This window comes from the organism of the source record quoted next, unplaced genomic scaffold (genome assembly GCF_019419815.1).
Source record: "Pyrus x bretschneideri cultivar Hongxiangsu unplaced genomic scaffold, Pyrus_bretschneideri_v1 Contig2, whole genome shotgun sequence".
NCBI lineage: Eukaryota > Viridiplantae > Streptophyta > Magnoliopsida > Rosales > Rosaceae > Pyrus > Pyrus x bretschneideri.
Window position 1 is genome coordinate 5,509,166 of NW_025999501.1, and position 19,680 is coordinate 5,528,845.

At 39.9% G+C, this 19,680-nt stretch overlaps 2 protein-coding genes across 2 annotated transcripts; both read right to left on the reverse strand.

The window, feature by feature from the left end:
- Positions 1-611: 611 nt before the first annotated feature.
- Positions 612-1,331, reverse strand: LOC125476802. The gene has a single exon (XM_048583354.1). It carries the CDS (start codon positions 1,329-1,331, stop codon positions 612-614), a length of 720 nt encoding a protein of 239 aa, XP_048439311.1.
- Positions 1,332-1,978: 647 nt separating this feature from the next.
- LOC125476726 (serine/threonine-protein kinase CTR1-like) lies at positions 1,979-14,378 on the reverse strand. Its single transcript, XM_048583156.1, has 15 exons — positions 13,048-14,378; positions 11,993-12,291; positions 11,765-11,909; positions 11,018-11,133; positions 10,258-10,466; positions 9,507-10,001; positions 9,361-9,401; positions 4,078-4,146; positions 3,890-3,990; positions 3,657-3,741; positions 3,470-3,568; positions 3,312-3,380; positions 2,808-2,939; positions 2,584-2,678; positions 1,979-2,313 (listed from the first exon to the last, which is right to left on the reverse strand). The coding sequence occupies exons 1-15, from the start codon at positions 13,975-13,977 to the stop codon at positions 2,199-2,201; spliced, it is 3,000 nt and encodes a 999-aa protein (XP_048439113.1). The 5' UTR covers positions 13,978-14,378; the 3' UTR covers positions 1,979-2,198.
- Positions 14,379-19,680: the final 5,302 nt, after the last annotated feature.

Consider the following 19,680-nt stretch of genomic DNA (forward strand, 5'->3'; position numbering starts at 1 on the left):
CTTAACTCCAATCAAACAATACAAAATGGCACCAATTTCACTCTTACATGCCCACCTTACCACCACTACCACCATCACCCCCGCTCTCACCTACCATTGTTGTGGCCACCACCTCACCACGAGCACCGCCTCCACCACCCATCATCGATACTCCGCGCCACCAACTCCCAAATGTCATATATTGATTGAAACATTAAATTTGGTTTTAAACTTCATTTTACTTTTAGGTTAGTAAAACAAAAGAATTTCACATTGTTCAAAAAAGACAAAAACAAAAGAATTTCACAAACTCTAATGAAATGAAAATTTGGGTTGAGAGGTATGATAAGAAAAATGATTTTTACCCTCTTATTTTCAAAATTGAGTTTCAAGATTGTAGTTAAAAATAAGCTCAAAAATTAACACGGGTGTGTTGAAATAATTTCCTAAAAAAATACATGTAAATCAAAGTCATTTACACTCATAATTTATAATCCTTCATTTGCACCGCCGTGTTAGTAAATAGTAGCTACAAAATCCCCTGATAATCATAAACCAAATGCCACAAATTTGAAACTACAAAACAAAAATATAAAAACCGGAATCCGAACTCAACCCGAGCCCAGCTTCGCCTAAGCCGAACCGAGCCGGTCCAGAGCGTCCATGGCGGCTTTCAATCTGGGCTGGACCTTCAGCGCCGCCTCGTAAGCCTTCCTGGCCTCCTCCGCCATCTTCTTCCCCTCATAGCACTCTCCCAACGTACAAAACGCCTTCACATTTTCCGGACTCAGCTCCACAGCCCGAGTCAAATCCTCGATCACCGAGTCAACCTGGGCTTTCCGGTTCATCGACAGCTTGATCTCCGCCCTCTTGACAAGCGCATCCCCGCGATCCTCTTCGGTCAGGCTCTTCCGGCAGAGAGGGGACAGAGCGACGTCGATGGCGTCGAGGGCTGAGGTCTTGTATCCCTGGGCGTCGAGGGCGAGGGCTTTGAGGATGTGGGCGGCGGCGTCCTTGGGGTCGAGGGCGATAGCCTTCTCGGCCTCGTCGAGGGCCTGCTGGGAGAGGGAGGCGGAGGAGGAGCGGGAGTTGGCGGATCGGGACTGACCGAGGAGCTGGGCGCCAAGGACGAAGTGACGCTTGGCTTGGGCTGCGGGTTTGTTGCGGAAGCGGTAGCGGAGGTTGGCGATGAGTTTTTGGGGGATGTTGTGGATGGAGAGGAAGGCGACGACGACGACGAGGATTAGGCCGGCCTGGAGGAGAATGTCCTTGGCGATTCGGGACCGGTCGATCGGTGCGGATTCATCTGTTTGGGAATTGATGTATCGGAGTTGGGATTGAAGGAAATCCATGAGTGGATGTTTGGGAATCGGGTTGAGGGAGGATTGGGAGAGAGATGGGAAAATTGGGAAGGGGAAGACTAAGGAGGGAGGGTCGACTATTTTGACTGACTGGACTCTGTGACCGCCTTTTGTGATATTTAATGAAGCCTCCTCTTCTCCTCTTCTCCTCTTCTCATGGGGCTTGCCTCAACTTTCCCACGTACGGATGACAATTCATCAAATGAATTTGATTAGCATGTGACCAAAGACTTATACGTAGCTCCATGCAGTGACAGATTCAAGATTTGAAGAGGGTCTCAGTGTTAAGTACAAGTTTACATAAGAATAGAGCGCAAAGCACATAGGAAAAAAAAATCAATTTATTCACTTGGTAAGCTTATTGAACACGTATCAACATATATTAGTATATGCTAAAAACGGTATAGAGAATTTGTTGAATGTTATCGATGCAGTACGTTAAAATATGCCTAGCATGCAAAATCCTTCACATGTATATTTTCAGACTCAGACGGTCCTTATTTCCATCCGTCCCTAGCTTTGGGAACCGTCATTTTCTTTTATTTAATCACTAGTTATATATTTTAAAAGTTTATTTTTAATTGTGAAAAAAAAAAAAAAAACAAACAAACTTTCGATTTTAAAGTCTAGAGTCCATGTTAAAAGAGAAATCAAACGTTCATCGATCTGAAAAGACCAAAAATATTTGAATAGTACGGTTTGATCCTCTTCGATATTTGGGTACATTGCTAAACCATGCGTATTACGCGACGGTCATTGGGTTAGGCAAGAAACGCGTCTACAAACTTGCCAAGAACCAAAGAAGCTTAGTCAGTTGCAGAAATTCGACTACCAAAGTATAACCGTCAACTCTTCAACTCAGATCCGGGCAGAAGGCGATGTTCCAGCCACCGGAACCAATTGCAGAGGAGACTTTAGCAACCTCTTTAGTGACTCTACTATGCTACCAAAACAAGGGCGCTGGGCTGGATCACTGCAAACAAAACAAACAAACGTCACCAACTAAACATATAGACATATAAACAAACAGGACTCCACAGGTGCTACTAATTGGTCGTCCCAAAGATCGGTTCTGCATGTTTACACAAGTACACAAGGAGATCTAAGTTGCCCGTAAGTCGCAGTTTATCTTCCACGCTACATGTGGAAGATAGATTAGTCTCTTGGCACTCGGTATACACGTTATAGTAGAGTTGTATTGATCTACTTCGATCACAACTGGGAAGATCTCGGGTAGACTTACTCAGCCCAGCAGGATTCCACAAGCGAAGCCAACATTGGGGGAGTATTAACAGGGATAGCAAGCCTTCTGTTCTGGAAAGCAACTGCTCCGACTACCTGAGAGATTGAACGACATCATTTACCATAGTTAATAAAAGGGAAAACAAAGAAAATAGAGAATTAAGTCATAGCGTGTAGCGTGCAGGACAAGACTGAAAGAAAGTAGATGCTGATCACGACATGTACCTGGGCGGGGCTAAGACCTTTCCAGGGTTGTTCCATGGTTACAAGTTCCCATAGGATCACTCCGAAACTGTAAACATCGGACTTCTCATTTGAGGGCTCTCCTCGAAGGAATTCTGGAGCCATCCACTCAGGCTGAAAATTAAATTTAGTGAGTTACATGATGATTGATGCACTGCAAAGTAATACTTCAACCTGCGAAAGTATTGATGGAAATGCCCGACTTTACATAGCGGACTAAAGAGTTCATGGTAACTCCGCTTGCACACAGCATTCATAGCATATGTATACACTAATGTAGCAGAAACAACTAAAACTAATTTGTGAGACAAAAACACCAAACAAACATTGACCTAGGCTTTCATCTCAATCCTATTTCTCAGAAACAATGAATTCGACAGCCGTGGTAATACAGATTAAGTCCACAAACAATGAATTTGTGCACGCTGGCAGACTCCTGTATATGCGCGCACAGAGAGAGAGAGAGAGAGAGAGAGAGAGACTTACTGTTCCAGCGACGGACTTGGATGATATGAAAGTGTTCGCCTTAAATCTGGACAACCCAAAATCGCATACCTAGGAATAAATGAAACAAATCAAGTCCACAAACACCCAACCGGAGAACTCAAAGCACCATGCAAATCTCTTTCTGTATCTAAATATACCTTTGCTGTCCAATTTTTATCAACCAACAAATTTGGAGACTTAAGATCCCAATGGACAATAGGAGGGTTAAGACAATGGAGGTAATTGATCCCCTTGGCCTGCAGGGAAGATAACTTGCAGAGTTAAACTAACAGAAAACATAGTTAGCATGTGAGAAGGGAAATGATGATGCTAAATTGCACAAACCACATCCAATGCCAATCGCAACCGCCTCCTCTGATCCAGAAGTTCCCCGGAAGCTGGCCTGTGAATGAGGCGATAAAGACTACCCCTGTGTCGCCAATACCATGATAGCAACGGGTTTAGACATAATAATGACTCCGGTATTTATACACATGAGAATTAACTGTCAATAGAAAAAGTTGGTATTTATACACATAAGAATTAACTGTCAATAAAAAAAGTTGGAAAGAAATTACCTTGGCAGATATTCAGTCACTATAGACAGATGAGGACGCTTTGTAACCGCACCCATGAAAAGAACTACGTTTGGATGACGAACACGTTTCATAATTGCAACCTGAATACAATGTGAAAATCAACTTCAGCTAAAAGGCTTCAATCTAATGATATACAAGTTTCTGATGCACATACAAAGGAAACCTACCTCACGTAAAAACTCTTTCAATTGATCATCATGGAAATCCTGAACAGTTAGAACCTTGACGGCAACATCCTGGATTACACCAAAATTAAATTTTAGTAGAAAACGAAAACAAAGGAAGAAAGAATTAGGTGCAACAGCAAACTACGTTGATATATATTACAAGACAGATGTTCAACGTCTAACCGAAGACATGAGAAGAAGGAACAGATTAAGCAAAAAGTTAAATTACGCTTGATCATCTAATTAAATTGGCCAATGGAGTAAGTTCTTTTTCGGAAACACAAGTAGTTACTAGACCTATCCCGAAGATGGGAATGAGTAAAAGAACTGGCACAGAGGCCAAACTCTGCAGCTATATTATATTAAGCAATATGCACCACTCATCAAGTTTGTTCTCGTGATCAGACCAAACAGATACAGCATATCAAAAGTATTCACGTCATAACTGAACCACTCTTCCTCCTGTAAACAAATAATCGCGGCCCAATCACAATAAATATATAAGAAAACGTGATATTGTAGAATGCTTTTCATAATAATGCCGAAGGCTAGGGTTACAATATATATACGAAAGACACAACCCTAATCCTAAACTAATGCCTAGAAACAAGGAAGTCAAACCTTATCAGGTAAGTAAAGGCTAAGTACAGATTTACAAGATTCACTATACTAATCCAAGATATCTTCTTTAACACTCCCCCTCAAGTTGGAGTGTATGTTAATAACACCCAACTTGCTGAGCAATGTTTCAAACTGTGTAGAATTCAACGGTTTGGTGAAGATGTCTGCTGGTTGATCACTTGTTCGTATGTATGCCGTACGAATCATTCCTTCTTGAATCTTCTCTCTTACCAAATGACAATCAATCTCTATGTGCTTTGTCCTTTCATGAAATACCGGGTTTGAAGCAATGTATATGGCTGCTTGGTTATCACAGAATAACATGACTGGTTGTGAATGACTCACCTTTAAATCTCTCAAAATGTTCTTTAACCACGTGATCTCACAACATGTGGCTGCCATGGAACGGTACTCGGCTTCAGCACTGGAACGAGAGACAGTAGTTTGCTTCTTTGTTTTCTAGGATATCGGTGCTTGACCCAGTTGAATGTAATAACCTGTTATTGATCTTCTTGTGTCCTTGCACCTGGCCCAATCAGCGTCACAGAATGCACTTAACTGCAAGGATCCCTTGGATGGCAGCAATATACCTTGTCCCGGTGAACTCTTGATGTATCTGAGAACTTTGTGTGCTGCCTCAAGGTGTGGTTGTCTAGGCTTGTCCATAAACTGGCTTAACATGTGCACAACATAAGCTAAGTCCGGCCTGGTTATGGTTAGGTAGATCAACCTACCCACAAGTCTTCTATATGATGAAGCATCAATAAGAAGTTCTCCTTCCATCTGTGTAAGAGAAACATTTGATTCTACAGGAAACCGTGAAGGTTTAGCACCCAAAAATCCTGCATCATCTAAGATATCCAATGCATATTTGCGTTGACATAAGGTGATGCCATTTGTAGACCGTGCAACCTCTAACCCCAAGAAATACTTGAGTTGTCCCAAATCCTTTAATTTGAATTGTTGTGAAAGGGACTGCTTCGTGGCTTCAATTTCTTGTAGATTATTTCCTGCTAAAATTACATCATCAACATATACCAATAAAGCAATGAAGTTACCGTGCTGACTTCGGACGAACAATGAATAGTCAGAACACGATTGATGAAATCCAGCAGCCTTGAGAGCAGTGGAAAGTTTAATGAACCATTGTCTTGAGGCTTGTTTTAAACCATATAAGGATTTGTGTAGCTTGCAAACACGAGTCTCCCCCTTTCGTCCAAAGCCAGGAGGTAAATTCATGTACACTTCCTCATCCAGATTGCCATGCAAGAAGGCGTTGTTGACATCTAGTTGATGTAAATGCCAATGACGTACAACAGCAACACTAAGGAGTACACGGACAGTGGTTAACTTGGCAACTGGAGCAAAGGTTTCACGATAGTCGACCCCTTCGATTTGACTATAGCCCTTGGCAACCAACCGAGCTTTGTAACGCTCGATGGTCCCATCAGGTTTAAGCTTAACCTTGTACACCCATTTGCAGCCAATCGGCTTTTTGTGAGGAGGAAGTGGAACAAGGGACCAAGTATGGTTTGCCTGAAGGGCAGCAAGTTCGTGGTGCATGGCATCACGCCATTGTGGATGTTGGACAGCCTGCAGGAAGGTGGTGGGTTCTCGAATGGTGGTGACGTTAGTAACAAAATGCTTATGCATAGGGGAGAGGCGATTGTAAGATAAGTAATGAGACAGAGGGTGAGCAGTACCTGATACCTGAACCATATTCGAGGAAGGAGCAAGTCGGGACGGGAGAGAGGTCTCAACATGGAAATCCTGCAAGAAAGAAGATGGTTTGGTAGGACGTGTGCCACGCCGGGGTGGCGGTGGTGCAGCAGGAGAGGAAGACGGAGGGGATGTGGGTGGAGAAAGTAAGGAAGGGGAAGTAGGCTCAACAGGGAGAGCGATGTCAGGGGGGGAAGCGATGGGAGGTTCTATGGGAAATATAGGGACTGGATCAAAGGATGGCGAGTAGGGTGCTACGGGAAGGGAAGGAGGAGTGGGAGGGGAAGCAGCAGAAAGGTGGGGTAAGTTGTAGGGAAAATGGTCTTCGAAAAAGAGGACATCCCGTGACACAAAAAACTTGTTAAGTGTAAGGTCAAACAAGCGGTAACCCTTCTGGCCATAAGGATACCCAACAAAAATGCACCGTCGTGCACGGGGATCAAATTTAGAGGGTTTTTGTGCATGGGTGGATGCAAAACATAAGCATCCAAAGACACGTAAATGCATGTAATGAGGTGCCTTGTGAAACAACTTGTGGTATGGTGTTTGCCCTTGGAGAAGTGGTGTGGGTGTACGATTGATAAGATAGGCCGAAGTAAGAATAGCATCCCCCCAAAAATGTTTAGGAAGGTTGGCTTGAAAAAGGAAGGCTCGAGCAACATTTAACAGGTGACGGTGTTTGCGTTCAGCAACACCATTTTGTTGTGGTGTGTTGACACAACTGGTTTGATGCAGGATCCCTTTGAGTTGATAAAAGGTGACAAGTTTGAACTCGGGACCGTTATCACTTCGAATCACCTTAACTGTTGTATTGAATTGATTCTCAACCATGTGTATAAATTGAACAAGAATATCTTGTGTGTCAGATTTTTGTTTCATCAAATAAACCCAGGTGCACCGTGTGTAATCATCAACAATGGTAAGAAAATATTTGGCACCTGAGAGGGAAGGAACTTGATAACCCCCCCAAATGTCAATATGTATTAATTCAAAACATGAACGAGTAGATATAGAACTCAAGGGAAAAGATAATCTGGTTTGTTTAGCCAATGGGCAAATTAAACATGTATTGGAATCACATGACTTATTGTGCATAAAGGGAAGTAACGAGGACACTTTAGGTGATGGATGCCCAAGGCGTTGGTGCCAAAAAGGAGAACTCATAGTGGTGGTGGTGTTGCAGGATCCCTTCCTTGGTGGGTCGAGATGGTAAAGTCCCTCCCGTTCAATTCCCGTCCCAATCATCTTCCCCGAACGTAGGTCCTGTATGACACAAGATTGTTTGAGAAAAATGGTGATGTAAAGGGAATCGTAAGCTAACTTGCTAATAGATATGAGATTTATCATAAACAATGGTACGCATAAAACATTGTCAAGGATAAAGTTGGGAGAGAAAACCACTTGGCCGACATGAGTTACATTAGCAAGGGAACCATTTGGTAATTCAACATTATGATTTTCAACACGTTTTGAGGACGTGAGAAACTCAGGACTGCATACGATGTGGTCGGTGGCGCCACTGTCCAAAATCCAAATAACTTGCCTTCCATTACGCATGAAAGAAAAAGCTTTACCTGAGAGTTCTTCATGATTCGAAGAGTTACCCACTTGATTAGCAAAGGAGGATTTGCTTTTGTTCAAAAGCTGAAGAATCTGCTTGCAGTCCTCTGGAGAAAAAGGAAAATTGGGCATTGCATCCTTCTTGTCACGACCCGTGACTTGGTTGCCCTTGAAAGGGCGATTTTGTTCAGTCTCAGCCGCTGCTTTTCTTTTGCGGCAAGAGTCAAAAGTGTGTCTTTTCCAACCGCAAAACGTGCACTTGAGATGAGCACGACAATTCTTGGTGCTATGATTGGTCTTGTTGCATTTGGCGCATCGCTGACTACCATCTTCTGCCTCGGGTTCTCGACCAGCGCCCCTCACTGCAAACACAGCAGCTTCAGGCTGCACGGTGCTGCCCTTTCCGTTTGATACTTCAACTTGTTTCTCATGACGAAGAACAAGTGCATATGCTTTGTTAACAGTTGGCAATGGATCCAGCAAGAGGGTGTTGCTACGAACTGTAGCATATGAGTCACGTAAGCCCATAAGGAATTTCATTGTTTTCTGAGTCTCAACATATGATGTTATCTCGTTCCTTGCTTCACAATGGCATGTCGGGATTGAACATAAGGTATCACGTTCATCCCAAAGACTCTTGAGTTTTGTGAAGTAAGAACTCACCGTCATGTTGCTTTGCACACAATTATGGATTTCGTTTTCTATGTGAAACAGTTGAACGATGTTCACATGAGAAAACCTTTCTTGCAGGTCAAGCCACATCTGCCGCGCATCCTTGCAGTGTATGACACTTCCTGAGATTTCTTTTGACATGGAGCCGAGCAACCATGTTTTCACCAGATTATTGCACCAGTTCCATTGCTGTAACTCTTCAACCTGTGCATCAGTTGGCTTCGTGATTGTTCCATCAACCAGCCCTAACTTGTTTTTAACCATCAAGGCCATGGTCATGGATTGTGCCCATGTGCCATAGTTGTCTTCCACGAGTGGCTGCGGTACAAGAATGGCGCCAGGCTGATCCGAGTGATGAAGATAAAGTGGATGATTAGGGTGTTCCCACTTCTGATGCAAAGTCATGCCTGAGGAGGTTGACTGTTCTGGTTTTTCACCCATGGCTATGGTTGCTAGGGTTTAATATCTGTCGAGGTTTTGCTAGATCGTTGGCTCTTGATACCATATAAGAAAACGTGATATTGTAGAATGCTTTTCATAATAATGCCGAAGGCTAGGGTTACAATATATATACGAAAGACACAACCCTAATCCTAAACTAATGCCTAGAAACAAGGAAGTCAAACCTTATCAGGTAAGTAAAGGCTAAGTACAGATTTACAAGATTCACTATACTAATCCAAGATATCTTCTTTAACATAAAATACTTACCGATCTATTCCATTCTGCACGATGCACTGTCCCAAATGAGCCTGGAAAGGAGCAGAATATGAATTCATGTAGAAGCGAAGAGTAGTGATTGAGCAAATAAAAAGAAATAAACATGCATCTAGTTCAATAAAGGGGAGGATAGATACCAGCACCAACACGCTCTTTGATATTCAACTCGTCCCATGCGATCTCAAGCCAGTCCATTGCAAGAGACGGTTCAAGATTCAAGTACCTTGGGATAGTCACAGCAGAAATTCTACCTTGTTTCACAAGTTCACTATGAACCCCCTCTAGATCTGATTGGTTGTACAAAGTTACTTTACATTGGTCAACACTGTTACTTATAAACTGACTTCTTGATGCAACAATCTCCTTTCTGTAAGCTTGTTGTATAACAGCATTTTCTTCGCGAAGTCTAGCACATTCCTCTAATGATGCCACAGCAGCGGTTGCAGTAATATCAAGAGCTTCTGAAGAATCGCCCTCAAGGCAATGTGGAGCGTTTCCCTTCAAACCCAAAGGCATCAGAGAAGATTCCCACCCAAATCTAGTTTGATCAACCGGAAGCAAATTGGTTTCCTTGATGACATGACCTCCCTCCTCACCGACTGTAAGAGATTGATCTTTAAGGATTGAAGAACCTATCAAGAAAGGATAAAAATGGTACCACATGCGTTATGTAAATCATCAAATGTACAATCAGGCAGCATAACAAACGTTTTCTTCTCCGTATCAATGCACAAAACAAAAGAAAAACAAAAATCTAACAGTTGTCAGTTTTAAAATTAGACAAAATAATCATTGTAACTACAATGATGCCTCCATCCTGTAGTTCATTCAGACTGCCTTCAATTTCAAGTACTCCGAAATAATGGAACATGCATCTTCAAGGTTTACCTGCATAAAAGGGATCTTCAGGAGGAGCCCATGAGTGCTTTGAGTTTGTGAATTGGCAAAATAATCCACTATCCTTGTAAGGTTGTTGGGATTCTTTTAGGTGAGAATTTTGAAATGGTGAAGGTATAGAAGAAAGAGTTCCTCCATTTATCGAAGAGTCTGGACCGTGAAGGTTTCCTGGTTCCCCAACTAGATCAACCACATATTCCCTATTAAGAAACATATATAACCATCAAATGGAGAAGAAAAATATACATAAAATTCTGAATTAAACGAACAGTTGAAACGAAAACGTTCTTTTTTGACCATGCATGACATGGTACTCAGAATCAAATGCATATTTCCACCATAAGAACAACGGGGTATGACAGGGGAGAAAGGGAACTTATCTGACAACAGTCAAGTTAGTTATGAGCCAAGGCTAAAGTCTTCAACACCAAAAGTTAAGAAAACAGTGAGACTGAGAAACAACAGAGAATTGACCAATAATTCAGCAAAGATTTAATGCTGCAGAGTGTATAGATGAAAGAAAAAGATTGACGCGCTTGGATCAAATGAACAAGAACTCCAGAAATAACGTTATGGTTAAATATCATTCGGGAAACAAATGCTACCAAACACATAAAAAATGAACTAATAGTCAATATCTACATTTCAGATTGAATTTATATGCTGAACCATGTTATAAAAAATGTTAAAAAAAATTAAAAAAAAAAATCTGCCAGCAACAATTCTTCACGCTCACTTAAAAGTTTCTAACCTCAAAAGCTTCCTGTCATCTTCAATTTTGACAAGACAAGAGGACCGATGATCTGCTACACAATACTTACAACCACGAGCTATGCGACAAGGCAAACCTATGTGGTCTGCCAATTTCTGCACGTTGGAAATATAGAATTGAGTTATTAAGAATGAGTGACCAGTCCACAACACACAAGCACAAAGGAAAACACATATGTGAGTTTTCTTTCTGTATCCATTCATTCCGCTTGAAACGACATAAGCAACCCTGCAGGTTCCGAGATAACATTACCAAAAGATAGGAATATGCATGGTCTTTCACCACAAACCCGATAACAATTACATCGGCAAGAATTGTGTCAGTACACCACAAAAAGCTACATATACGTATACCTCACTGAATGATCACATGTCGAAAACTCATAGCTCTATATAACTGTGTGTCCCTTGATGCTTCTAATTCAGTTGCATTCTCATGTGAAACCCTGTTCACAGATTCATATATGTTGAAACATTTGTTGTACAATCAAAGATTACGAGTCCTAAATTTTACTACTAAGAGCGTGTCTTCAATATGACCAAAAAAAAAGTGTGCCTTCAGAAACCTTAATACATAAGATATAAACTAATCGGCACAATATATATAGATGCAACTAATCGGCACTAGCTTTCAGATAACACTCGTAATTCCTTTTACGACCATTAGAACGAATAAGGTGCGGACTATAAACAGAAATAGGCAAAACTATGATGTACAAGTTGTCACCTTGAAAAGAATGGCACGATGCCGGCAAAGCCCCATTGATAGGATGCCAATGGGGAGCACAATACACTTATGAAAATCCCTCAATCTCTTGCTAACCACTTTCCAACGCGTGTGTAGATCTCCTTGCTCCGCGGGATAATTACCCCTTCAAGTTTAAGCGACTCAGAAACATTATAATTAATGAAACAAACATGTTTCAAGTTAAAAGGGGGGAAAGTTGAGGCCCACCCCATATAGACTGCAACAAGCTTGCCAAGTTTCTCCACCAATATTAAAGTATTCTCTGAAGAGCACGATAGTTGATGTGCTTTATCTTGAAGCTCCTTCAGGCGAGAGTCACCATTTTTATCGACAAGAAGCACCTCCATTGATGTCTCACCAGGTTTAACTTCTTTAAGTGACATCAAGGACGGTATACGTTTACCCTCCTCCACATCATTGCATAGCACCCAAAGATATGGATTCATCCCCAAAATGTTGTAGAAACCATCTGATATCTTGTCATTGTAAGACAAGCAGCCACTGACCTGGAAAATTTGCACGGAATTCATTACTCATTAACGACGAGCTACAATGTTAGAAATGTATAAAATTCCTTACAGACGATTGAAATTTAGAAAATATTTTCAATCGAACTTCTGACCTTTAGCTTTAAGTTCAAATGCGTACCAATTCACCAAGATCTTAGTGGCATATATCAAAGACAAAAAGATAAAGAAAAATATGAAATGGATAGTACACCATATTATCTCATTGTGACACCTCCCCCTACACAACTAATGCTTTATTGTCTAACTGTGAATTTGGATCATTGATCATCTATATAGTTCTCGAACAGTGAGTTTAGCAACATAAGTAACTAAGTTTTTACGATTTGACAACGAAAGTCTGGCAAGTGATGCATTAATTTCTCTACATATACACAAGTATACATACGAATTTTATAAGCGCAACAAATTGGTACATATGCCTAATTAAATTTTGTGGTGATAGTGATACAAACATGTAGTCTCTATCACTGGAGCTTACAAAGGCTGATGTTGGAATGGACCACAAAAATCTTGGACCTATTAGTAACAGAACCATTTTATCCAAGAACTAAAATATACAAATAGGATATCAATACTGACATTTCAGACAAAATTAACACACATTATTCGTAAGGAAAAAAGGACAAATAGAGAGAGAGAGAGAGAGAGAGAGAGAGAGAGAGAGAGAGAGAGAGAGAAAGTAACCATGCCAAAAAGAAAAAAAGAAAACAAAGAGAGAGTAATTAAACTTACCCAGAGCCGGTACGACACCGTCTCAGCATCCGTAACCTCAAGTTCAGTACGAGTCTCGTGCAAGAACAATGTTTCAGCACCCAGAGTAGCCTGAGAACTAAGCCTCTTGGCCAAAAGAAGCTGCAAACAATAACTCTCCTTAGACCTCTGCGACAAGCTCACTTTAGCACTCTCCTCCCCCACATCCTCCTCTTCCTCCACTTCCAAATGCCTCGTTGTCACGGACGAGTCCTTAACATCCCCAGAGAAGTTCCCATCCAACGTCGTCGTTCCTGAAAACAAGCTCCCCGCATAGCTACTCCCGCTCGAAACCCTCGGCAGCGACACCTGCCGGTCAAAGCTCCGGTCAACACTCCGGTGCTTGAGCATAGCCATCGTGGTGGACTCCGGCGCCATCTGCGGTGGGCCAGCCTCGGCCACATGATGATCGTGATAGTGATCACCATGATAATGACGAGGCAGACGCGGGAGCAACAGCTCGCGATCCTCATCAACAAGGTGGCATGAGGATGATGAGGAGGATGACAACCTCCTTGGGCCCCTCACGTGACCAGGAGTATTCGATGGCTTGGGTCGAGTACTAGTCCCCTTCTTGTCATGACGGAACCAGTCGCAAAAGGTGGCCAACTGCGGTGGCTTCCTTTCGAGGACGTGGCCCGTGAAGTACTGAACTTCGGAAGACAGAGCAGAAGTGGTAGTGGCTGAGGATTTGTACAAGTTGCTGGTGGCGGTTTTGAGCACCTTTTGTTGGTGATCATCTCTATCTCTAGTCACGTTTGTGGTGGTGGTGGTGGAGGTGGTGGCAGTGTCGCTGTCTTTGCTTCCTTTCTCGTGATCGTGATGATCTTCTTGCAACAGCTGTTTGGATGACGAATCGAACCTTCGATCCGGGAATTGCCTTGGGAAGAAGTAAGTCGTTTTGTGAGGCATTCTTCACCAAGCTCCCGACACCCCAACCAAACCAAATAATTATTAAAACTAACACCCAAAAGTCCAACTGGTCACATGCGCAACGCTGACTTCCTCCTCAGTACACTGTGTCAGGCCGGCGTCGTTTCTCAATCTCTCAGAATACACCGAGAATAAGAAGAAGAGCGATCACAATATATATATATATAGACAAAAACAACAACCCTACTGACCGTACAATTTCTACAAATCGCTTTGGTTTTCTTCAAACCAAAGCGCATTCAGCTGATAAAGAATTAGCTTATACTTCTGAACTGATCTGAGTTTTTCCAAAGCTTATACTTCTGAGAAAGATCTGAATTTTGATGAGAAAGATTTGGAAGAGGAATAGCGATGGTGATTTTTTAGAGAGAGAGAGAGACAGAGAGGGTGTTGGAGAGTTGGGTGAGTACTTTAAGCAAATGAGACAGCTAAGTAGTGGGGGAAATTGAACAAATAATAACCATGACTTATTCACTTAGGAGCCAGGCGTCTACTAAAAAGCGCACAGGGGTTGCATGCGCACCCTGTCTAATATTTCTCCACGTCAAATTAAAAGCCAAGGCGATCGCGACACGCCGGCCTATACGCCAGCGCGCTCGCTGCCTACCGAGCGTAAGTTAGCGTGGGACCGAATTGCGGGTGTAATGTGTGTTGCGTGATTAAATAGGGAAATTAATGAAATAATTTGAAATTTTTGATTTTTAACGATAAGAATAAAATAAAGAGTAAAGTGAATAGTATTATGATTTATTTTTTAGTGTAAAAATATAATTTTTTTGATAAAATGAACAGTACTATGAGCTCTTTGTTAGAGTTCTTGATTAAATATGTTTGTAGCGTTCGGTATCCAAAAAAAAGTAGGGGATGTCACCTTGCAAACCTGCATGGTTAAGTAAATGGACGAAATAACCCTTGTTTTATTATATTTGGAGTTAATTTCATAATTTACCGGACCTAAATCTCTTAAATGATATTAATGATTTCAATTAAATTACTTAAACAAACAAGGTTTCATTCTAACAATTAAGTTGACTAGAACTTGAAACCAAAATGATCCATTAATTTACATCTTCTATCAATTTAACTATTTAATTCTTCATTAAATTAATGATATGGCAGATGTGAGACCATTTATGGGTTGTTGTATAGAAGTCACATTAATACCATTAGAGTCAAAATGTGATGGATTGTTGGTTTGGAATACGAAGCATTTGTAGAGGAGATATCAAAGCTCTATCCTGATGACTAGTTTATGTCTGATGTGGTGCAAGAAATCATCAACTGCAACTTATAATGTTTTTAATTTAATAACTACACAGTTAAATTTAATGATGAAAGACATAAATGAATAAGATCTCAAAACATAGAAGCAATTTGAAAAAGTTAAATCTTATCGCCCTTATATTTTTGTTTGGGGATTTTGGGATATGAAGGCATGTGAGGGGTAGTTGGGGGCTTGACAACTTGATACCGTTTGGGGTGGTTGTTTTTGGAAGTTAATGCGGTTAGGGTTGGTAATCTTTTGATCCTCTTCCTCACTTGGCATGCGTGATGCCCTTTCCCTTTATCATCAACTTTCTTTTGTATTTTTCCCTAAACTAACGTTTGCTTCGATTAGGGTTTTGAAATTATGGTTTCCTAGAGTGTACATTAGTTTGCTTTTCTTCTTACCTTACAGCTTAGGGCAGCCATATGACTGGTCGGAGTTATGGATAAGATTGGTCCTAAACCAACCACTTTGTATTTTATTATGTATAATGCATGAAGATCTGAGTCCTGTTAATTGAATGAGTTTCTTATTTATTTGTTGTATTAATTAATGAAGTTTACAGTGCTTCATTTGAGCTGGCAATGTGTTTGATATATGGGTTTCGAGACAACGCATGGTATGTGATGCTATACATTACTATATAAACATCATATAAGCGGGGTGATCAACAAAAAAAATAAGAGGATATAGCTAATTTACAATGTCTTTTTTCGTTAGTTTATTTTTATCTTTTAATAAAGTGGAAGAGGATATTCGAACTTAAGATTTTTTTTTATATTAGGAAGAGAAATCTCACTATATCAATACTTCATGCATATCTCATTCTTGATATAAACTTGTTCGTTTACTTAACAGTTTTATAATTAAAGACATACTTACTGGTTAACTGGTCCATATACAACATGTTAGAACTTTTATGTGAGAAGTGAATCAAATCATTTGAGAAAGATATGGAATAGCATACATAAAGGGAGATATGAATATAATGTGCCTTATATATAAAAATTACATGTATAATACAAATTGAAAAAACTATAAGTACTTGTACAATTAGTATAGGAGACAGCTACAAATGATTAAAAACTGATGGCATCTGCCACCATGATAGGTGGAGCAGCTACATTCCTATAATTAGGATTTTGATCCGCTCTCTCGGGTAAGTTACAAGGATCTCGTCCTGTCGAAAGCAAGAGTTCCAATTAGTTTCCAAGAAGGAAGGTCCTAATCCCATCTCAATCATCATGGCTTCATCTTCAAGTAAGCGCATACTTACTGCAAAAACGATATGGTTTAGTAGTAACTAGGGTTAGTATGCATGCATTTATTACAGTTTGTAGTTCATGTTGCAGTGATGATTTCGATCTCGTATTTAATCAAATGTATCATGTGGTATCAGAGCCCACAACTTCTGCAATGAACTCTATATATGATAACTGCATTGTTTGCGTATGATATTATTGTATTTGTTATACTTATACCAATTGCTTCCTCTGTTACAAATATCAGTTTAATGTATTTCATGTAAAAATGCAACGGTTTTGCGGTGCCTAACATTTCATAAACTGTATTGCACTTAATCCATAATTGTAACTTTTGGTTACTTGTAAAATTCATCTATGTGTTAATACATATACCACTGCACTTGCTATACTACACTACTATATATATATATATATATATATGCATGTATGTATGTATGTATGTATGTATTTACTGATGTTTATTGCAATTTTTGCATCTTACTTAATATGATTGTACAAAATTAGGCGAATATATCACCAAAGTGATTTTACATTCTTTAATGCTGGTATTGTCACACAAATATTAAGATTAAGGGTTTCTGCACATAAAACGATAAGATCAGGTTCCCTATAGAACCATAGTAATGTCCTGTGCAGTAAACATAAGTGTTGTCCGTTACGAAAAATGATAGTTCATGTGAAATTCTTGCCCAAGGGCACTCAATTTACATTGATTATTGTAGTTTGTAAATACTTATGCAAATTTGTGATTCATAGCTTTCGAGTATAGACAGTTTCTTGCCTAAAAGTGTTACCGATTCTATTAGTATGACTTTTTGTCATTTAATATGAGTTCACAAATCATTATGTCTATATTATGCATTTCAATATGTTGAGTTTAATCAATATTGAGAACTGAATGGAACTAACTTAAAAGCTTGGAAACCAAAGGATTGAAATGCACTTGGCAATGCAGGAGGTTGCTATTGCCTTTAAGTTGCCTCAGTCATCAGCATTGACAAATTAAAGTACACCATTATAAAGAGACAATTTCGCAAAATGGGAAATGGCTAATCAAATGTCCATTCTCATCATGCAAAATGCCATGGAAGATTATATAAGGGGAGGCATTCTATATGTGATCTTGCAAAGAATACATGACATAAATTGAAGAGAAGTACAAGAGGTTTTACAAAGCTAAAACTGGAGCCTACCTTTCTGATTTAATTAATCCAAACATGATGGAGTTGGAAGTGTAAGGGAGCATTTGTTTAATGTTGTTAATTGATGCGAGAATTACTTGACACTCAAATTAAACCCTCGTTTGACAATTGTAGTAGAATGGATAAGTGAGGGATCGTTCTAGACCGGGGATTAGGAGGGCTTGCTAAAACCTTCTAAATTGACTTAAAAACGTAAAAACAATATAAAACACTAAGCTAGACTCAAAGAATGTGAAACTAAACGTTAAAACACTAAGACAAACCAAAAGAATCAAAATGCTTTAAAAACACAAACTAAATTAATTTCTAACTATATTGAACATTAAAGCAAAAAGGGGGATTGAGGTTTGACGAAAATTGAAATATAAAACACTATTTAATGCTCGAAGAAAGCAAAACTAAAAATAAGAAAGATTAAGACTAAGACTTCAACGAAATAGGGGGGAATTGGATTTGGACGAATTTAAACTAAAATTGATACTTGGAAACAAAACAAATTGTAAATATGGATTTGACGGAAATAGATGGTTGGTGAATTAGCTAGAGGTTCTTTCTCCACACATGATATTTATGCATATGAATCAATTTCCAGTTATTCCTTCATTGAATTATGAACGACAATGCCCCAAATTAACCGTGACATCACTAGTTAACCCTCAGATTTTCCTTATATTATTGGATTGGATGGCATCATTCGACAACCCAAAACATTCTCAAAAGTTCCCTACATGTCATCATAATAGAGATACAATCGAAGATCATTAAGAATAATGAAAACCATAAGCATTGACAAAGCATTTGCAACTATGACATCATGTTACTCATGCTAAGAATTAAACTTAACGCGATCGTGACAAGCGACCTTCACTACTTTCAAGTATAAGTTAGTAACGATTATGTGAAACCTTCTTAAACTTTAGCCACATACTGATGCATGCTAATTAAGTGTCGACCCTCAATCAACAAACACAAATAAGTTAATCATCAAATAGTTAAGCCAATTGCATTCACGAATCAAGAGTTCATAACCGGAATTCATCAATTCATATTACATAAATAATCATGGTATTGAAATCACCCCTAGCCAAAAAGGGTTTAGTTCCTCATAACTTTGAAATCAAAGAAACACCTAAACATTCCAACAACTCAAACTTGAATTGTATGAACGTTTAGGCACTCTTCTCTTCCATTCCTCATATTACAAAACAAGAGAATTGAATTTAAACATTGAAATCAAAGAAACGCGTAAACATTCCAACAACTCAAACGTGAATTGTATGAACGTTTAGGCCCTCTTATCTTCCTCTTTATTGTGGCACAAGGACTAAGGGATGTTGTTGGTGTGTTGAATGGATTGGGGGATTATGGAAATGGAAGAAATGGAGGAGAAATGGAAGGGAAATGGAGAGAAACTCACGGCTAGGGAGAAGATGGAAGTGTTTGTGGTGTGTTGTGTATGAAATGAGATGATGCTTGAATGAATGAATGCAAGGGTATTTATAGGAGGAGTGGAGGTGTATATGACTATTTGTTTAATGTGTTTGTGTATTATGATGAATGCATGTGAGTTAAAGAGGGAGAATGTGGTGAAATGATGAAGTAGGAAGGTGGAAATGCATGTGAGATGTTGGAAAGGAAATGGGAATATAAGTAGGCCACGGCATGGGAGTTGTTTTGTTGGTGTAAGTGTGTCATGGTTGCAATGATAAAGAATAAAGGGTGCATGTGGGGTGGAATTGAATGAATGCAAAGTGAATGAATAATGAAATGAGTTAAAGAGGGAGAATGTGGTGAAATGATGAAGTAGGAAGGTGGAAATGCATGTGAGATGTTGGAAAGGAAATGGGAATATAAGTAGGCCACGGCATGGGAGTTGTTTTGTTGGTGTAAATGTGCCATGGTTGCAATGATGAAGAATAAAGGGTGCATGTGGGGTGGAATTGAATGA

What these genes read in the sequence shown, in the direction of transcription:
- LOC125476802 (XM_048583354.1), bottom strand. Translation starts at nt 1,331, where the DNA reads ATGGATTTCCTTCAATCCCAACTCCGATACATCAATTCCCAAACAGAT.
- LOC125476726 (XM_048583156.1), bottom strand. Translation starts at nt 13,977, where the DNA reads ATGCCTCACAAAACGACTTACTTCTTCCCAAGGCAATTCCCGGATCGA. An exon ending in CAAAGAGCGTGTTGGTGCTG is followed by an intron (nt 9,402 to 9,506) that starts GTATCTATCCTC and finishes GCTCCTTTCCAG; the next exon opens with GCTCATTTGGGACAGTGCAT. An exon ending in AAGGTCTTAGCCCCGCCCAG is followed by an intron (nt 2,679 to 2,807) that starts GTACATGTCGTG and finishes TCAATCTCTCAG; the next exon opens with GTAGTCGGAGCAGTTGCTTT.